General features: G+C 43.2%; 1 protein-coding gene across 3 annotated transcripts in view; it reads left to right on the top strand.

The window, feature by feature from the left end:
• The window catches only part of PTPRB (protein tyrosine phosphatase receptor type B), a 66,368-nt gene that overhangs the window by 4,066 nt on the left and 43,699 nt on the right, over positions 1-18,603 (top strand). For 2 of the 3 annotated variants that reach the window (XM_074870569.1, XM_074870568.1), the window contains exons 3-4: positions 6,308-6,546; positions 12,014-12,290. In XM_074870569.1, coding sequence (XP_074726670.1) covers positions 6,308-6,546; positions 12,014-12,290 — 516 coding nt within the window. Of the gene's footprint in view, positions 1-6,307; positions 6,547-11,641; positions 11,815-12,013; positions 12,291-18,603 lie in introns of those variants that run through there. The other variant, XM_074870570.1, reaches the window with a different exon arrangement.

Genomic DNA, 18,603 nt, shown 5'->3' with positions numbered 1-18,603 from the left:
CTCACACAGACCCATGGTTGAATCTGGCCTCTGGCTGAAACAGCTAACATGAAGAAGGGCCATGAGGTATCAACCTCCCTTGAGATGGTGAGACTTCAGTTCTCGTCAAGTTCATGAGGAGAGTCTGGGCAGGGAGAGGAATAGTCTCTATAGTGCTAAAGCCTTCTTTCCACTAGCTGGCTGTTGGGGTCAGAGCTTTTCTAAGCCAGGACCTGGGAGAAGGGACAGGAATGGAAACATAGGGAGTAAACCATGGGGAAAGTGAAGGGGTAGAAGGCAGGATGACTGAAAAGAGCAAAAATTGTTGCATGTAAATAACAAGTGCAGAACAAACTCCATCTCCTCTTGTATGTCTGGAAAGAACCCAGAGCACCACTAATGCTGACACACCAATGCCAATGTCTCTTCTGAGTTGTGTAAGCAATTCTGACAAGTTTCTTTTGTTCTGGGTATGTTAGTTTCAATAAAATATCCAATTAGAGAACAGAGGGAATGCTACATGGCACCTTGAATATTACCAACAAACCTCAAAACCACTGCAGACCAAAAATTATTCACTAAGTGGAGAATGACTTCAACTAGGGAGACACAAGTCCAAGCTGTATGCTACAGTTATTCACTGAGATCCAGAGACTGTCACACAGCCTGTAGATCCATCTGGATGCAGGTGGTGATGTGAACTGTTTTGTAGTATGATGATCTGCATTGCATTTGTCTTCTACCATATCATACATAGTAGGGACATCTCCTGAAGGAACTGTAGCTGCAAACCCCTAGAACTGTGGATATCAAGACAAAGCCCCATTCAAATGAGTAGCTGATTTTGTGGAGGAGAATGGTTTTATTACTTACTGTTATGTGCCAAATACTTAAGAACCATAGTGCGATCTACAAAGATGTAAAACAAGTTGGACAAGGAATTCAAATAACAAATACAGCATCTTTTTATCTCGTTTTGTTTGCAGTCTAAAATAGACAAAATATCAGATACTATGTATGAGCCAAAGCCTGATGTGCCATCTGACGTTCAAACTGTTACCTCCACAGTCCTTTCTCCTTTTCTACCCCAGTTTCTGGCTCTGTGTCTTCTCTTTCAGATGGGCTTCTCTCTTCCCCTTATCCCACTTCAGTTTGCCTGCTTCATATCAGAACCTGAGCTTCAGTTCACATCCCACTGCTGACACTTTGATGGGTGAGATGGAGGGTAGAAGAGACCAGGGCAGTTCACACTCAGAAAATGCTCCAAACCACTGGAGCAGCAGTAGCAACTGCAGAACATGATAAGGGAAGGCACGTGCATCTTCTTGGCACTCTTGGGAAAGCAGGAGAGCACCAAAAAAAGGTGGCAGAAGCACAGAAAACTCAGCCACTCTTACCCATTTTTGTGATCATGTTAATATCTTTATGCTTTAATTTTTCCACACTTTTAGTGTTTGTAATGACTGCACCAATTCATCCCTAGGTTCACAACAGGTTGGATTTTTGTGTGTGTAACCTTTACAGATTTCTCCAGGATAAATTAGGACATTGAGAACCAATATTTTCATTCCACCTTTGAGTTGACCCCAAAATTTTTTCCTAAAAAACATTCACTAAAACCCATTTTTATCTCCCTGAATTACTATTTTATAGGACTTTGTTAGAGTTTGCTAACATCTATGTGAACTCATGAAATACCAATGAGTTGAATCTTCTTTCTTTGGTCAAAGCAATACATGGCTGACCACTTTTGCTCAGCTCCTCCTGGAAAAAGAAAGGCATCAATGTCAGATCCTTGGACATAATTACAAGACCTTGTACACAATCCAATAGCATACTGAAAGAAGCCCAAAGATAAATGTGTTTTTACATTTTGTAAAAAGAAATGGAAAAATCTGCAGTGTAGCCTAGGTCTTTGGTTTTCATAAATTTTCAAAGTTTCAGTGAGCCACAGCACAGAGAGTATAGAACAAAATCAGCTCAGCTACTTTCATAGGGAAAAAATGGAATGATAGGAACAGCTTTTCAGAGCAACCAGGAAGATGGCAAGTCCTGCTTGACTATTTTATCTTTTGCTGCAATGACAATTCCAGACAACTATACTGATACTTTTCGTGATTACATTCTCTCCCTTTACTTTGTATGGATCTCTGTGTAGAAGCTGGAGTGGGTTGCGGCTTCTAGATATCTAAATGAAGGAAGGTCTTATTTCAGTTGTCTCAACGTAGGTGCTTTTTGCCATTTGAGATGCTCCAGGATATCCCACCTGACCTCCAACTGCCTACCCAGAGAGACATAGGTCTCCCATGGGTGCTCTAAGAGCCCTGAGCAGATGTCTCAGATGCCCTAAGGCAGTTCAGATTGCACTAGGCAACTATGTTTAGGCAACTGAACCAAGTCCTAGGTGTAGGACATAGTAGCTACCTTTCTGAGCTCTCTTCAGTAGGGTTGTAATCCATGGAGTTAATGGAGTCTAGATACCTTTCAGCAACCAAAAATCCACTTCAGGCACCCTGGGGTTATCCAGGGTGTCAGAAACAGGGCTGATGATAAATCTATGGTATTATCAGCATAATTATCTGTGATGGTCTGCTACCACTGCTGCTGAAAGAGCCTTTAAGTGGCCACTTCAGTATTTCGAATACAAGCAAGTAAAAGAGCAGCTCAGGATTAGACTGGAGTTTGGAGACATTTGACCCTTCTGACATGAGATGCAAACATCGCTAACTTCTACATTTCAGACAAAGAGGGTAAAAATTTTTCAAGTTGCATAAATTTTGTAATTTTTAAAATGTCTGCACTGAATGGGAAAGAAAGGACATTTAGTGGATTTTGTTCTTCTGTCACACTCCTACATCTAACAGAAATCTGAAGTATGTTTTTTAAAGAGTCTTTATTTTTGCTGTCTATTTACAAGTGGTAAGACAGCTAAAAAGATAATTCATTTTGTCCTGCACATACAGAGATCTTAAAACAACCACTTCCAGCTCCAAGTCTTGCTGTTAGCAAGTTATATACAGTCTTACAGAGTATTTTTTCTTATACAACAGATATCTGATTCATTTATGTTTCACTAGCAGTTCAGCCTTAGTTTTCTGAAACTGAGCTTTAATAGGGTAGGCAGATTGGCACAATGCAAGCTATTTCAGAAAGCTGCACCATTCCGGCTTGTCTGAGACTGAAGGCACCACTGTAGGGTTCTCAGTACTTGACAAATAATCAGCACTCTGGCTCATCATACATGCAAAATGTATGGATTTCCTTTCCTTGTAAGCAGCCTGCTGCTGTGCAGATGGATGCAGTATACCCCATGGATGAAATATGCACTTAGTCAGAATGTCATAATTTCTCCTGGGTGTGCTACTGATGATTACAATGGTATGTTCACACACTGTATATCATTCAGCCACTAGTGATCAACATCAGTGTCAGTGCTGCAGTTGGGTTCCCATGAACAGTTTTATGACTGATTTCCAAAGAGACTGATAGAATAATGCTAAACACTTCTGAAAAATCCCACTGTTGAGATTTCTGTGTACTTTACTGATGTCCAGACAGGAGGTGAGTTTTTTCGGGTTTAAAAATTTGGAACTCAAGTTGTGTAGAAATCTATTTGCTTGGGTCTTATAATATGCAGTTTTCTTTTATAAGTGCCTGCTATTGAAGAAGGCCTATAAGGGTCCTTACACTAGGACCATTAGCAGCTTTCCTTAGAAAGAGGATATAAACCTGGACCCTGATTTTCTTGAAGTGAGGGCAGATATGAACCCTATTAGTCAGTAAAATGTAGGATACATGGAAAGTGCTGGTACATATATCTGAAGTTCCAGTATGGCATAGTCCTTGCTATATGTAAGCCATTTCCATCCACAGGTTACAGGTAACAGACTGTTGTCAGTCTTTGCTGGGAAAGACCCTTTAGCTGGAAACCCAGGGTAGCCCAGAGCTTAACAAGAGGAGTCAGGTTATGCAGTGACCAAGTGCTTGTTCATGGTACCTCCTCAGGAGGTGGAACACTTCTCAGGACCAAATGTCTCACTTCCAGGAGGGTTGAGCTCTCCCCTCAGCTTCTGCACCAGGAATGCTGGTTATCCCCCTGCTGCTGAATCCCATAAATGTCACTGGCAGCACCAGCTTCCCTTTTATGGATCAGCAGCTTTCCTACAGCACAACTGCACTGGAACGCAAACGTCTTCCTGTTGGAATTGCTGCTATTTGTCTGTAAATAAAGGCAAGATTTTTTTTTAATGTGTTTTTAAGTTGGGTGTGTAAATCTATATTTAGGAACCCAACTGAGTGTGCTTTTTTTCTAAGTGGCTGCTGACCACTCAGATGTACTTTTTTTTTAGCCGTCTTTCTACCAGTAAATTCTACTCCCTGCTGAACTTGGAGGTATCCGAGAGGCACAGAGCCAGCAGGCCTAATTCTTTCCAAGTCCTTGGTGCTAGCATTTCTAGTTGCCTACTGCAGCCCTTCAGAGACCCCCCACTAACAGAAGATCCCCAGGAACAATGACGGACATGGAATTTAGACTGTCTGGACTTGTCAGCTAATGGGTTTGTTGCAGCAGCTGATGACAGCTTGAGCACAGGGCTGTCCCTGCCAGACTCTTCCCTGTGCTTTTGGTGTGGGCCATGAAGGTATGTGACATAGGACCGCAGCAGACTCTGCAAGAGATTCTGCAAATGTAGCAGCATGAGGATGATCATGTAGTGTTAGACCAGACCTGAGGGTTCAATGAAACCCTTTGCACGGGTATAAGAGAGAGCAGAATTAGGTCTGTAGTATTGTTTTCAGTGCCTTGATTTGGAAAAATATTTGATCAACATTTTTTGTAATTAAATGGAGACTTGGAGATTTTTATTCCCAGAGAAGCACAGTTAGATAAAAGGAGGGGAAATATTTATTCTGGGTATCAACCCATTCCAGCAAACCAATCCCTTTCAAGACAATGCAAAACCATGTACCAGGTGAACACACTGTGCTGTCAAGCACAGGAAACACTTGCATGAAAGTGTCTCTTACAAGGGCTTACAATATCACTTTTATTTCTGGATGCAAATGAGAGTACTGTAAGTTTCTTTATATAAACATGTTAACATATATATTTACACATATACAAAAAAATCCATCATGTTGACTTCATGAAAGCTCACCCACTGATCCTTTGGGTAAGAGGTAATCACACATTAGCCTGCTAAAACATCATAATTGCACACCAAGCAATTACAATTGGAAGCTTCTGCTGAAATTTAACCCCATCATTACTTTTTTTTTTTTGAGGGTTTGTGAGCTAAAATTGTTATAAATGGCAACCAGCCCAGTGGCTCAGCAGCAAAACAAGGTTCTGTCAAGCTGGAGATCCCAGTTCAAGGACAGACAAAGTGTCTTGGGCGTTGAGCCAATGCACACTAACTGTGCTCCAGCAATGGCAGGGCAGCATTTTGTGAGGAGAAGGGGCCAGTGAGTAATTCCAATCGCTTTGCTGAAATGTGATGCTACCAGATGTAGAGGCCACCACAGCTTGAACCCTGCCCTCACAGCCACAAAGAAAGGATATTAAATACATACCAATGGGGAGGAAGAGCCATGAAAATGTGGAGGAAAAATGTGTAGTAAAATCTTTCCTGCACTCTAATTGCAACTTTGGTGTTCTCTGAAGGATACGTGACTAAAAAAGCAATTCCACCATTATATTTGCAGACACTTCAGTTAACTGATACAATTGTTAGCTGAACCTTGGGAATAGAGCAGTCAGGGATTAGCATGGTCTCTGCATGGGACCAGTTTAAAAATGCAAGAGGAATGTCCCATGTGGGCACAAGGAACTTATTTTGAACAAATATCTTAAACAAAAAATGATCTTTAACAAATTATCTTGAAAAATTATCTTGAACAGAGCCATATTTTCAACTTACACCGAGAAAAGGCAGATGAGAATCTGGCCCATATACTTACAAAGGAGGGGTTGAGCATATAAAGCTGAAACTGTGCCCTTTGATAGACACAAGCAAGTGAAAAAGCTACGAGTGAAAACATTTGCTGTTAATGACAAAGTACAACCTTTCTCTTCACTTCAGAATCATTGATGGACTGTATTTAAAATGAATCGCATGAATGTTCAGAGAAACTAATTTTTTCTGCTTTTGTTTTGCACAGACTTTGGTATTTACGCAAAATACATGTTTGTACTGAAAACAAAAAGCTATAGAACTGACAGGTGCACTTAAACTACTTATAAGTCATATCAGCCACATTTATTGGCATCTAAAGTATTGTTTATAAAAATGTAGAGCTGATTTTAATTACTTTCCTTTATTTGTCTTAGATCTCCAAGATGCAGACACTTCTGTATGGAGTCCTAGAACTACATCCCCCCCTTTAAATGCCGTTACCTCTAGTCCTGAAAATCTGTTGAAGAGTAGCACAGAGATGTTCATCAGAAACATGACTGAACACTTCAGTAAAAATCTCATTGAAAACCTCTACTTTGACTTGAAATCTGCAGTAACAGAGAAAGCCTGGATTCCAACAACTACTCTTCAATACTCTGGCACTACAGAAGAGGTAAGGCAGAATAATTATTGATGGATTTTTATTAAGCCTGCTCCACTCTGTGGAGCCTGATAGCTATTACAGGTGGATGTTTCGTGGACTAAAAAAAACAGCTACAGGACTGAGCTTTGATGGGATGCTTTGTACATGCTGATAGTGTCCTTTTCTAGAAGCACAGCTTCTACTGCCTCTTCTGTACAGCACAATCCCGGTGTGCACAATGCATTGGGAAAATCTCTAAGCCTGAGGGAAATACTCAGGATACGTGAGGAGCAATGGAAAGCTCACGGATGTGGCAGGAGCCACAGAAGCCTGGATATTTGCTCTCCGTGACTTAGGCTCTGCCATTGGTTTGTTGTACGACATGAGGGTCTAGCTCTAATTAGGCTCTTAAGAATCACAGTATGTTTTATGATCTTATTTAGGATAATTAAGTCCTAAAATTACATACATGGTTTACAGATCAAAGCAAGTGAAATCTGAATGCTTTAACTTGCCTTATAAGGAACCCTGGCCTTGACCCTGGTCAGCTTATCTAACGACCAATAGGCAGAGTGGAGACACACAGCTGCTTCTTGATCTCTGCTCTGTCCAATCACAAATAGCCCTGGCAGAGGAGGGGAACAGGGATGCCAGCCCCGTCCATAGAACGAGCTAACAGTGGGCATTCAGTACCTCCACATCAGTTTCCAGTCTTCTTTTCCTGCAAGGCACAGTTAAGTAATCTGAGAGCAAATCTGGAATCACCATTGGCAAAATGTGCATGGGCAGTTAGAGCCAAAGCATGCAGAACATCGTTGGTCACTGTACTGCTATCAACACATAGTGGTTTAGAAAATCCCTAAATTCCCTGTGGTGTCTTCTCCAGGAGACCACACTGCACTCAATGTATTGGGGCAGGCAAACATGTTGTTTCAGTTACTACTTTGGGTGTCAGTGTTACTGTGGATAAGACAAAGAAATCTGTTTTGTATTTGGGAGGGCTGTGGACAGAGCAGTTTGTACCATCTGGTATGAACATCTCTAGAAACAGGGAGAAAGCAGAAGTAGTGTCACCCAGGACTATGTTGACCCAAATAAACAACTTGAAGGTTTCTGGACCCTGACACTGCTTTTCTAGTGATGATGAGGGGAAGGGACTGAGCCAATGATGGATGCACTACACCCCCTTTCATAGCTGATGGAGATGGTTCTTTTAAAATATGGTTATTCTGGCTTGGTGCAGGCAGGCTGAGTTTATTTCCCCATGCCCTCTGTCCCTTTGGATACCTCCTGCACAGAATACTTGCCTCCTCCAAATGGAAATGTCCTATATAATCTGGTATTACTCAAACTGCCTCCAGCATTCCTACTAAATAATCCCGCCAGTGCTAAAGAAATGGCACCATCTGAATGGAAGCTGCTGTCTCCTGTGTTCCTACCTCAGTTCACCTCCCATTCACATGATTTGCACTGAGCAAGTTGCTTAGATCAAAGCTTTCAAACCAGAATCCTGATGATAAGCACTTTAAGCATTCATCCCTTAGAGCCTCCAGCCGGGTCTGGACATTTGAATCTAGAGACACCAATTTAGATACATAAACTTTAAATCTCTGGCCTCCATCTCTGTTTCCCTGTCTTTAGAGTGGAGTTAGAAACATTTTTGTCAAACTAGCAGGGATGTTTAAAGGATTAACTAGATTTAACATGATACTTTGAAAACACATAGACTAAGTAAGCACTGAGTATTGTTAGGAAGACAATACCTTCTATGAACTGCATTTGCCCAGGCTAGGTCTAGGTCCTCTTGTTTGTAGAAGTAAAGCCTTGATGTTATTTGGCTGCGAGCATACCCATTTTGGGGGGGACAATGGTGACACTTCAATCGAACAAAATGTTTGGTTTACAGCAGCCTTGGATTTCAAGTAAAACTGCAGCTTGCACTTTCAAACCATGACAAAAGCTATGCAAAGCCCATTTCCTCTTGATTAGAGAGACAGAGAGAAATGTTGGTGTTAAAAGAAAAGTCAGGAAACCTTGGGAAAGTGTCTGAAAGGGACTTTGGAGCCTGCTATTAGAGACACGTCCGGCCACTCCCAAAACTCACTTCCAGTTCGTGGTTTGTTTTTTTTTCTTTTTTAATTAGTTTCTTGGCTTGCCACACAGATCAGTAAGTGTTAAAGGCTGTGTGACTGCTGATTTGCTAAAAGCCCATTTATTCAATACCAGCCTGGAAATAATTACTTGTATTTTGTTGGCTATTCTATATAAACGTATTGCCACCAGTGAATGATGGACCCCCTCCTGTTTTATTCCAGTGCTGCATAGACATCTGTGTCAGACCTTGCCCTTACAGCAGCTTTGTGATGAATAACGTACAGAAGGAAGTCTCAAAACCCTTAATAAAACGGTACTTTCCTACCAATACAAAAAGGTAGTTTTAAAGATTTTACGATAGCAAGAGTAAGAGTAATAAAGTAGGAACTTCTAAATTATGGGCACTGCTGGGAAGCTGCAACATCCCTTTTCTCCACACATTATCTTATGTAAGCTGGAAGACAGACAAACATTTCCAAGAGTCTTTAAATTTTATTTGTGGGAGGTTCAGTTTCTGTCCTGAACTTTGTGAGTTTGCACTGTTGTGGGTTTTTTTCATTTCACATATTACATCTACTTAATAACTTACACCTACATATCTGAATTATATCTTCCCTACAAATTCAGATTATGGATGTTTTCAAAAATCCTTACAATGTGAGCTCCACTTTTCAAGAAAAGGTGGGTTACTCCAAATATTGTCATTTTCAGAGAGGGGTTTGAAGTAATCTAAACATCCCGGTAAGCCTTCAGATTTGCTCTTCTCCAGTGCTGGAAAAATATTAGTGTGGTTTATGCCATTAGGTCCAAAAAGCATGATCATCTAAAGATAAATTTATCTTTATAAACAAGATACCTATGTCATTTTAGTGCCCGTTTAGGTCTAACACCTTGTGTTTTCCATTGATGGTTTGTTTATCACTGTACTAGCTCTTTGGGACACAGTCCCTCCTTTTGCGTGAAGTATGTAAAACATCTCTTCCAAGGGAGAACTTGTTCTGCAATGGGCTCAAGAATGGCATAATAATCAATACATATTTATATCATCACTTACGGTGATGTTCATAAAGTTATTAATCATCCCGAGCTTTGCAGAGTAAAGCCCAATGCTGTCAGTGCCATGTGCCTAGGACCAGGCATGGAGCTTCACTGGGACAGATGGAGCTTTCCATAGGTGCAGGTACCACTCACAAGCGCTCAGACCTTTGGTTTCTGAACGGAAGAACAAGAGCTAAGGTTTTTCAGACACTTGTAGCTTGTTTGACAGGCTGATGCCCAGAAAAATCCTGCAGCAGCAGCAGCTCCGCTAAAAGGCAGACAACATAGCACCATCTGTACACTGTAGCACCTTTTTCTCCCTAAAATGGGGCAAAAGTGAAACAGAGATGGTGTTGAATTTCCTTGAGATGCTGCTTTTAAAAGTTAAAATCCCATGTGCATCATGCAGTACAGAAAGATGCAGAAAAGTGCCATTCCCACTGAAGAAAGTAAATGCCAAATTCCTCCCCCTTTATGCAATCTCGAATTTACCCCGTGACTGCTAGGTTATTGTCTATTTGAGTATCTGAAGGTCCAAAACACTTCTAGCTATGTTTCTTCTCCCTCACCCCACCACATATACACATATATATGGGTTTTAAGAGTCTGGAACCTAAACAAGAAGGAAATGGGCACACAACAGAAACAGAGCTGTGCCGTGGCTGCAGCCAATTTGGAGTTGCGCACAGCTTGTTTGGTGCAGTCTGAAAACAGGGAGACTGTCTTGCTTTCCGTGGTGTAATTTTAGCTTGTGAGTTATTCAAGGGATGTGAGAAGGAATTGTTTCAAGGACACAAGTTGATGCGGAACAAAACAAAGAGCTGAGATAACCTGGCTGCTGACAGACAGGCTGCTCCTCCACCGGCACGCGGAGCTGTGGGCAGCAGCTCGGTGTTGGGCTCTGCAGGGAGTCTCCATGCTGCAACACCTCCAGTTGTGGTGTCGCAGGGCCAGGGAGAGGACGGAGGCCTTGGTGGTCCGCGGCTAACCGCTAAAAATGTCAGTGTTTGAGACACAGGGGCTGGAATGGCGGTTTAATGATGGCTGAGGCCAAGAGAAGGGTGGGCCAGGAGACGGGGTGGGGGTAAGGGGTGGCAGGCATGAGGAGATGCAGGCATGTGAGGTGAGGTGATCATGAAGCAAGACAGACGTGAGGCGAAGCAGGCACGAGGTGAGGTGGCCATGAGGGGTGGCAGTCATGAGGAGAAGGGGCACACACGGCAAGGCGGCCATGAGGCAAGGCAGGCGTAAGGCGAGGAGGGCGTGAGGCGAGTCAAGCATGAGACGAGGCAGCCATGAGGCGAGGCAGACGCAAGGCAAGACAGACATGAGGCAAGGCAGGCATGCGGTGAGGCTGATGTGAGGAGAGGCGGTTGCGAGGCACGGCAGCCATGAGGCAAGGCAAGGCAGCGTCAAGTGAAGTGCTGCCACCCCCCACCAACAACGGCACCGCCTGAGGGGCCGAGGGGCCCCCATGAGCCAGGAGGAGCACGGGGAGAGACGCCCCGGGGGAGAAGCCGACATGGGGAGGAGGCGGCGAGGAAGGAAGGGAGGCGGGGTGGGAGAGGAGCCGGGAGGAAGGTGGGACCCGCAAGAAGCGAGGGGCGGCACCCCGGGACCAGCCGCCCGCCGCCCTCCCCGCGCCCCCAGGACCCGGGGGGCGGCAGGTCCCGGGTCGCCGCGCTTCGCCCCCAGCAGCGAGACGCGAGGAAATCGCCTCTTGATTGCGGAAGTCGGCGGGAAGGGCTCCGGGAGAGTCAGCCCGGGTCAGAATGGCAGCGTGGGAAGCGGCGGCCGCCGCCCCCGCCTCCTCCGCTCCTCCTCAGCCGCGGGCGGGCGGCGGGCAGCCCCCCCACCCCACCCCCCCACCCCGGTGGCCGGGAGGCGGCGAGGCGGCCGGGGCAGCCCCGCGCGCATGCAACCAGCGGGCGGCCCGGCAGAGGGCTCGGCGGCCGCCGCGCGGAGCCCGGCGGGGAGCGGGGGGCCCCCGGGGCCCGCCGCCGCCACTTCGCTCCTTTCGTACCCCCCAACCCCACCCCGCACCCACCCCCGCCGCCTCCCGTCCCCCCTTCCCCTCCCCGCGAGGGTTTTCGGGGTTAAAACCTGTCGGCGATGCTGAGCTATGGAGCGGGATTCGCCCTGTGGACGGCGCTGGCCCTGACCAAGGTGAGGGAGCGGCCGGGAGTGGCGGCGCGGGGTCGGCCCTCGAAGGTCCCAGCCGAGCCCGGGGGGGCCCAGGCGGGTTTGCCCTGCACCGGCACGGCGCGCAGCGGGGACGGGGTTGGCGGGGCGGGGTGAGCCCGGGGGGGCACCGGCGGCTGGCGGAGCCCGGCGGGTCTGTCAGAGCTTTCCCCGCTGTCCGCAGGCCGCGCCGGGGGAGGCGGCGGGATGCAGCGCCAACCTGACGGAGCGGCACGTCGCCGGGCAGAGCGTCCGGCTGCGCTGGAGCGCCGCGGGCCGCGCCTGCAACTTCAGCCTGAGCGGCAGCTCCGAGGACGGGGAGGCGGCTGGCTGCCAGCCCGCCCCCACGGGCAACGGCTCCTACGGCTGCACCCTGCGGGGCCTGGAGGCCGGGACCTGGTACCGCCTCCGCGTCCAGCCGCTCGCCGACGGGGAGGCTGTCAACATCTCCGTGCGGACAGGTACGGGCGGAGGGCGCGGAAGGTGCGCGGGGAGGGACGCCGGGGTTTTCCTTCCCGTCCCCGTGCTTCGACTGGCTGTAAGGGGAGGAGGGCGATGCACCTACAGCCGCTGTAAACCTGCGGTGTTTGCTGAACGCTCGAGTTCGCTTTACCTCGCTGCCAGAAATAACTGCTGCCAAAAGTTAACCCAGCAGGCTTGAAAGGAGAAGGTGCTGTGAGGAGATTCAGTTAGTGATGGGAGCACATTTCAGCCGCTCCCTTAAGCTGCCGTCCAGCAGAACGCTTTCAGAAGTAGTAGCGCATAACATCCTTTGTGCTCATGTAAACCTATTGGCTTCGTAGTTCCTCAGGTGACAGCTAATTTACTGTGTTTAAAATACAGTCTATTTCACGGCCAGTAGATCCTGTTCAAGGATAACTTACTTTTTCAGCCTATTTCTGTACTTTTATTCTGTCTAACCAGAGTCTAAAAGTCAGAAATTAAGGCTGAAACTTCTTGCTTGTATGTTTTCCTTGAATACAACCAGTGAGGTGTTATGATGTAGAGTTGTGTGCAGAGCACAACTGTGTGTCACATCCATGACTGGCTGTAAAAACGTTCCAGCAGCCTGCCAGAGCGCTGCCAAGGAAAGCCCCCTTTCTGCATATGTGTTTGTGCGTGCGTGTGAGCAACTCGGCTGTGAAGCAATGAATGACATAGAGCTACTGGCTGCAGTGACAGAACTGGACTCTTTCTACCTGTATTAGTGTCTTTTTAAAGATGATGAAATATAGTATTGTCCAACCTCTTAATGGTGGTAACACAAGACTCAAAAGAGAGATGTCTTAAATGAGGTCCATCATTAAATGCCTCCCTGATTTGCTCCTAAAGTGTTAGTTTTGGAGACGTACGTTGCAGTATTATTATTGAAGATTACAGCAGCCAAATACTTAACAGTTACCAGTTCAGAGACGTCGTTTACTGTTAGACTCTTTTTCCTGCATTAACGATAGAAATGCACTAAATACCCTCCATTAATTGGTTTGGTAACTCAAGTTAAAAATAAGTCTAGTGACAAGTCTTCTGGTGCAATAGCTATTCATTAAGCACAAGTCATGTCACTTAGTAAAAATGAGTAATGGTTTCTATGCAAACAGTGATTTAAATCTGTGTCATGCATCATGCTAACTGTTTTTAATATTGATGACTTGTAATTTGAAAATTGAAAGAATAAATCAACCATTGCCAGAGTGAGGTATAAGTCACCATCATTACTGAATACTAGAGATCTATTATTGAACACCTGCGTACAAGGAGAGAAAAAGATACCACTTTAGATCGCATTTTGGTTAATGCATAATCATCCAGACAGTAGCTTGTACATGTAATTTATGACTTTTTTTATCAGTAAATAGATTTTGCAAGACTGTAAGATAAAAGCGATTGGAAGCAACTGCTCATTATAGTCATATTATGTAGCTGACATCAGAGTGAAAAGACCAATTTAAGTTTAATTTGAAATGCTGCAAATTAGTGGACCATAGTTGAAGTGAGGTTTATGTTTGAACTTTGGATAGCAGAGATCAGTCAAAAGCATGAAATACAAGAGTGGAGGAACCGTGGAGGTTTCTTGCAAAGATAGCTGCTCGAATTGCTCCATGGTTCCTTGCTTCCCTTGATTCAATCACATCAGTTGCATTGCTTGATAGTGTACAAAATACACAGTTAGCTCCAAAATTTGTCGGGTTTTTTTTCTAAAGAATATATAGGGTTTGTTATGCCTGTCAACAACCATGTTGTACTGTCAATACAATGCATTCCAATGCAGAATGAGGGAGGATTATTCCTCTGTATGTTTCCACTAGGGGCAGCATTTTAAACCAGTTTTCTGGAAGCTGTTTTTAACCTGTTCCTTTGTAACTTGATGTCAGTAGTTTTGTTTTACGATCTGCTGAGCCTGAATGTCCATAGGCATGTGTTCCTGGAAGCTATCCTGTGAATATGAAAGTATGAGGAATATTTTCAGCCATATTATAAACAAAATTCCCACTGATTTGAATGGTAATGGAACTGAGCTATCATGGGCCATCTAAAAATACGATGTCTGACCTTGGTACTCAGTGCGGTTCCCTTCCTGAGCTTTTTGTATAAGAAGGATGGGCTAAGCTGTCCTTTGGAGGTGCCCAGCTTTCTCCACTGACTATAAACGGAGGAACCTATGGTAAACCAGGCACTTGAAGTTTAGATGGTTGAAGTTAAGTGAGAGGAATGCCAGCTGTATTGTCTTGATACTATAAATGTAGACAGAGAAAGTGGCAGATTTGTTTGTAAACCTAGTTCAGAAATTAACTTTTTGCTCATATTCAATCCTGTTAAAATTTTCATGTGCTCATTCCTGAGTTCAGTTCTCATCATGTTTCTTGTACAAAATAGTGGAGTAGCTAGGCCCATAAAATCCAACACATTTTATTAAATTTTGAGTGTGATCTGTTCTGACTAAGGACTTAAGGTGAAAGTGATTAATAATGCATACTGTAGTTGCAGTTGTAATGTGAAGGCTTGGAGAGGACCAAATCCCTAACTTAATGTAGCCTTTCAAGTATTTAATGTCACCTTAAAATCACAGTTATGACAATGAGTTAAGTCTATGTTGTTTGCAAGTTCGATATTCCAATAGAGTGAGTGTGCAGCTCACCAACACTGCATCAACTCTCAAGTAACACCAGACCCTTTGTGAATCTTTGAGTAGAGAAGCAGCTTCTATTTCACTTGCGGATACATAGATCTGAAATCTAATAAAGTATGGAATACTGGTACAATAATTTGCACTAATCCACTAAGGTGGAGTCTCTTTACTCAAGAAATTTTGATATATGGGTTATCAATTTAAAATGGCAAGTATTTAATCCTCTAGAGCAGAACTAAAATAGGTCCTCCAAAAGGATGGAAAATACAATTACACATGCACTATATAAGCCAGGTATACACAGGCATGCAAACGCAAACACAATGTTGGCCATTATGCTATTTCGGTAGAATAGGAAATGAAGAAAAAGCTGATAACACCATTTATCAGCTCCGAGCTACAGATAAATTTTCCACTGCAAACCTGAGATTACAGTTGCTAGTATATTTATTTCACATATTAATTTACCATTTGTTGTGTTTTATGAATACATAAAACAGCATATAAAACCATACAACTAGTCAGCATGCTTGACATTGTAAAGTTGGGACAACACGTGCACCTGTTAGTCCTTTCATGTTATCTTCTTTATTGTTCTCAGTAAAACTATTTCTGTGACTGAGAGCTACTCTATGACAAAAGATGGTAAGGATCTGTCTTTCTTGATTTCAGATAAAATACTTTTTAAGTTCTGAATTGTCCAAATGTCCATGCACCAGCATAACTCTGTATTTCGGTAGTGTATTTTCAGTGAATGACTAGGTCTTTAATTAAAATTCTAGTGAAAAACAGTAGTATATGAGCAGATCCAAATTACAGTTAAATTTATGAATTTCAGTTCTGAATTGAAATTCAGATTTGAAATACTCGTCTTGAGACCCATGAGAAACAACTTGGCCATTCCCCAGCTTTCAAATATATCTTCTAAAATAGGCTTATAAATGCCATTTTCAGCATTGTTTTCTACAGAAATATTGCAGTGATATATTATGTTACTGTGTAATCCAAGCCACCTGTACTGAGAGAACTAACAGGTAAATACATTTTTGTCATAAAAATTGCTAAATATTTGAATGAAAAGAGTTTAAAAATTCTACCTTCTAAGATGCAGAGTGGTAGAGTAATTTTCCATTGTAGTTTGTAACTATGTAATGCCAGCAGCATGGCTTGGTCATGTGTTCACTCCTGTAAATTTCAAATTATTTGGGACAATTCTGATTTATTAGCCATCTGTAGGAACAGCTACTGTGACATGGCTGTGACTATAGGCTGTATAATCCTATCATCCATAATCATGTAATGGTTATGATCATCATCTCAAAAGGCAGAGTACAAGAAGAAGATAAATCAACACGTTTTAAAGATTTTCTAGGTTGCATATCATCCCAAAGAAATGGATATTTGTGCTTGATAAGGACAATGAAATCAAGCCTCTTTAATCTTCAGAAGAGTAGGTTACTGGTTTATGATAGGGAGAACTAGGAAAAAAAATTGATAATTTGGTAGGAAGATGGCTGAGACTGGAAGGAATTCCCCATTACTCAGTCCTGGGCTCTTATGTCTTGTTATTTTTTTTCTCCTTCATAAGGCAGAGGTGTTTCTGTGCTTACAGGCTATATTTGGGAGTCATGTCATTGGGATTGGACATAACTCTATCTGTCGTTTCTATAAAATGTATCTGTAGCAGCTGTGCACACAAAGCATATCCTTTTCCTAAAAAGTGAAAATGGAGGTGCAGTGTAATTCAAACAACATTAAGTCTTCTGGAAGATTCCTTTGTAGATCAAGAGACATTAATTCATATAGTATCAAATGGTATAAAAATATCTTTGTGAAAATATTTTATTTCTGTGATATATCAGGTTGTATCGTTGCCAGCAGAGACTTGTATAACAATGTAAATGGCTTTTTAAGTGTTTGTTTCCATCCAGGGCTCTTTCAGCCCAGGCACTTCCCAATCTCATTGTTCCTTTGTTCTAGCGGATGTACAAAGCACTGAGTGTTTTGTTTTCTGGACCAGATAGATTAGATAAAGTCTGAATTTCTGAACTTCACCTTCTAGGCACGCAACTCTTTTCGTTGCTAATGCACCTTAGAAGACAGATTACCCAGGACAGTATAAGCACTTCTAAAAATGTAGATGTCATATTTTGTAGAATTTGGCAAATAATGCAGATTACAATGTTGATTACTGTTGCAGGACTAATGAGCAGTCAACCTTATCCTGACTTTGTCAGAGAGAGACTTAAACTTCTTGACAGTTATCAAGACTGTTCTCTTGATATCAGTCAACTTAAAACTTTTTCAGCTGGCTGTGCATCTGACCATATATAGTGCTGGAATTTATTTCTGACTCCCAAAGTTTGACCTTTCTGATTAGAACAATTGCCTTCAAGGAACAAGATTATACCCCCACTATTCACTTCTGCCAACATAATAGTCTTTAATGGCTTAGTATATATTATAGGTGGAGCTGGTAGTCAAGCCCATTGTTAAGATTTCCTGACACTTTTCATTAAAACCTCCTGTTTCAATTGCTGTAACTGGGTGAAGTTTTAACTATTTGGCCTGAAGTTTGATATGCTTGGTCTTTGACTTGAGGGTTTTGGTTTTTTTTGTTTGGGTTTTTTTTTCAGATTTAAGCAGAGTTAGTTTGGCCTTTAAAAAAGAGGTCAGGAAAAAAGGTAGTAATTTTTATTTATTGATTTTGTTAATTTAATTTTCATCTCTTTCTGAAGAGCACTAGTGTGTCTGTAGTCCAAAACAAGAATCTGAATTTAAGCAGAGACCTGGGTTCAAAGGGACACAGTATTTTTCAGAGAGTCACAGGCTGATTGCAGTTGGAAGGGACCTCTGGAGGTCATCTGGTCGAAGCCCCCTGCTCAAGCAGGGCCATGTAGAGCCAGTTGCCTAGGACCATGTCCAGACAGCTTTTGAATGTCTCCAAGGAGGGAGAGAGTCCCTTGGAATTCCTAACATAGTTGGTTGACAGAGCATACCACCAAAACCTAGCACCAGTATGTTCTCAGCAGAGCTTTGTAAGAAGCGATTAAACCCTCTGCACCATCCAGGCTTTGAAGAAAAAACAGCTTAAAGGCTAGTACCCCATGATACTCCTACTGCTGTATTCATAGGGTGGGGGTAGGTTTGACTTTGTCCTTTTAGTCTTTACGGTGCAGTTTTTAATTATGTGATCTCACACTCTTTTGTCTGCCTGTTCAGGGAACCAGGCAGCAATGACTGCATTGGAAAAACAGTCTTAGTCTTCTGTGTTTAAGGCACTATTCGTGTGCAGACCTCAGTTCTCAGCCTGGATGCACCATACACTCCCTGTCTGATGCTAGGCAAGAGTAGCACAGAGTGTACTTGTGTGGAAGACAAATCTAGTTGTTAAATTGTTGGGAAACCTTTATTCTTTAACTCCCCAACTTGTGAATGCTTGATTTTGCTGCTTTGGGTTGTTTTACAATACCTTTTTAATATGCAATTGCTTAACCTTATTGGGAGACATAAATGTCAATACCATAGTATATCAACATGTAATGCATTTCTTTTGATTTGCATGAAGTCTTGTGAGTGATGAAATGCACCTGGAGAATACAAGCAACCAGAGTCTTTTGTTTTGGTCAGTGTTTGCCATCCCTTTA

Source organism: Strix uralensis, chromosome 5, assembly GCF_047716275.1.
Source record: "Strix uralensis isolate ZFMK-TIS-50842 chromosome 5, bStrUra1, whole genome shotgun sequence".
In the NCBI taxonomy this organism is placed as follows: Eukaryota; Metazoa; Chordata; class Aves; order Strigiformes; family Strigidae; genus Strix; species Strix uralensis.
The sequence above is the reverse complement of the archived record's forward strand: the minus strand, read 5'-3'. Positions and strand labels throughout refer to the sequence as shown.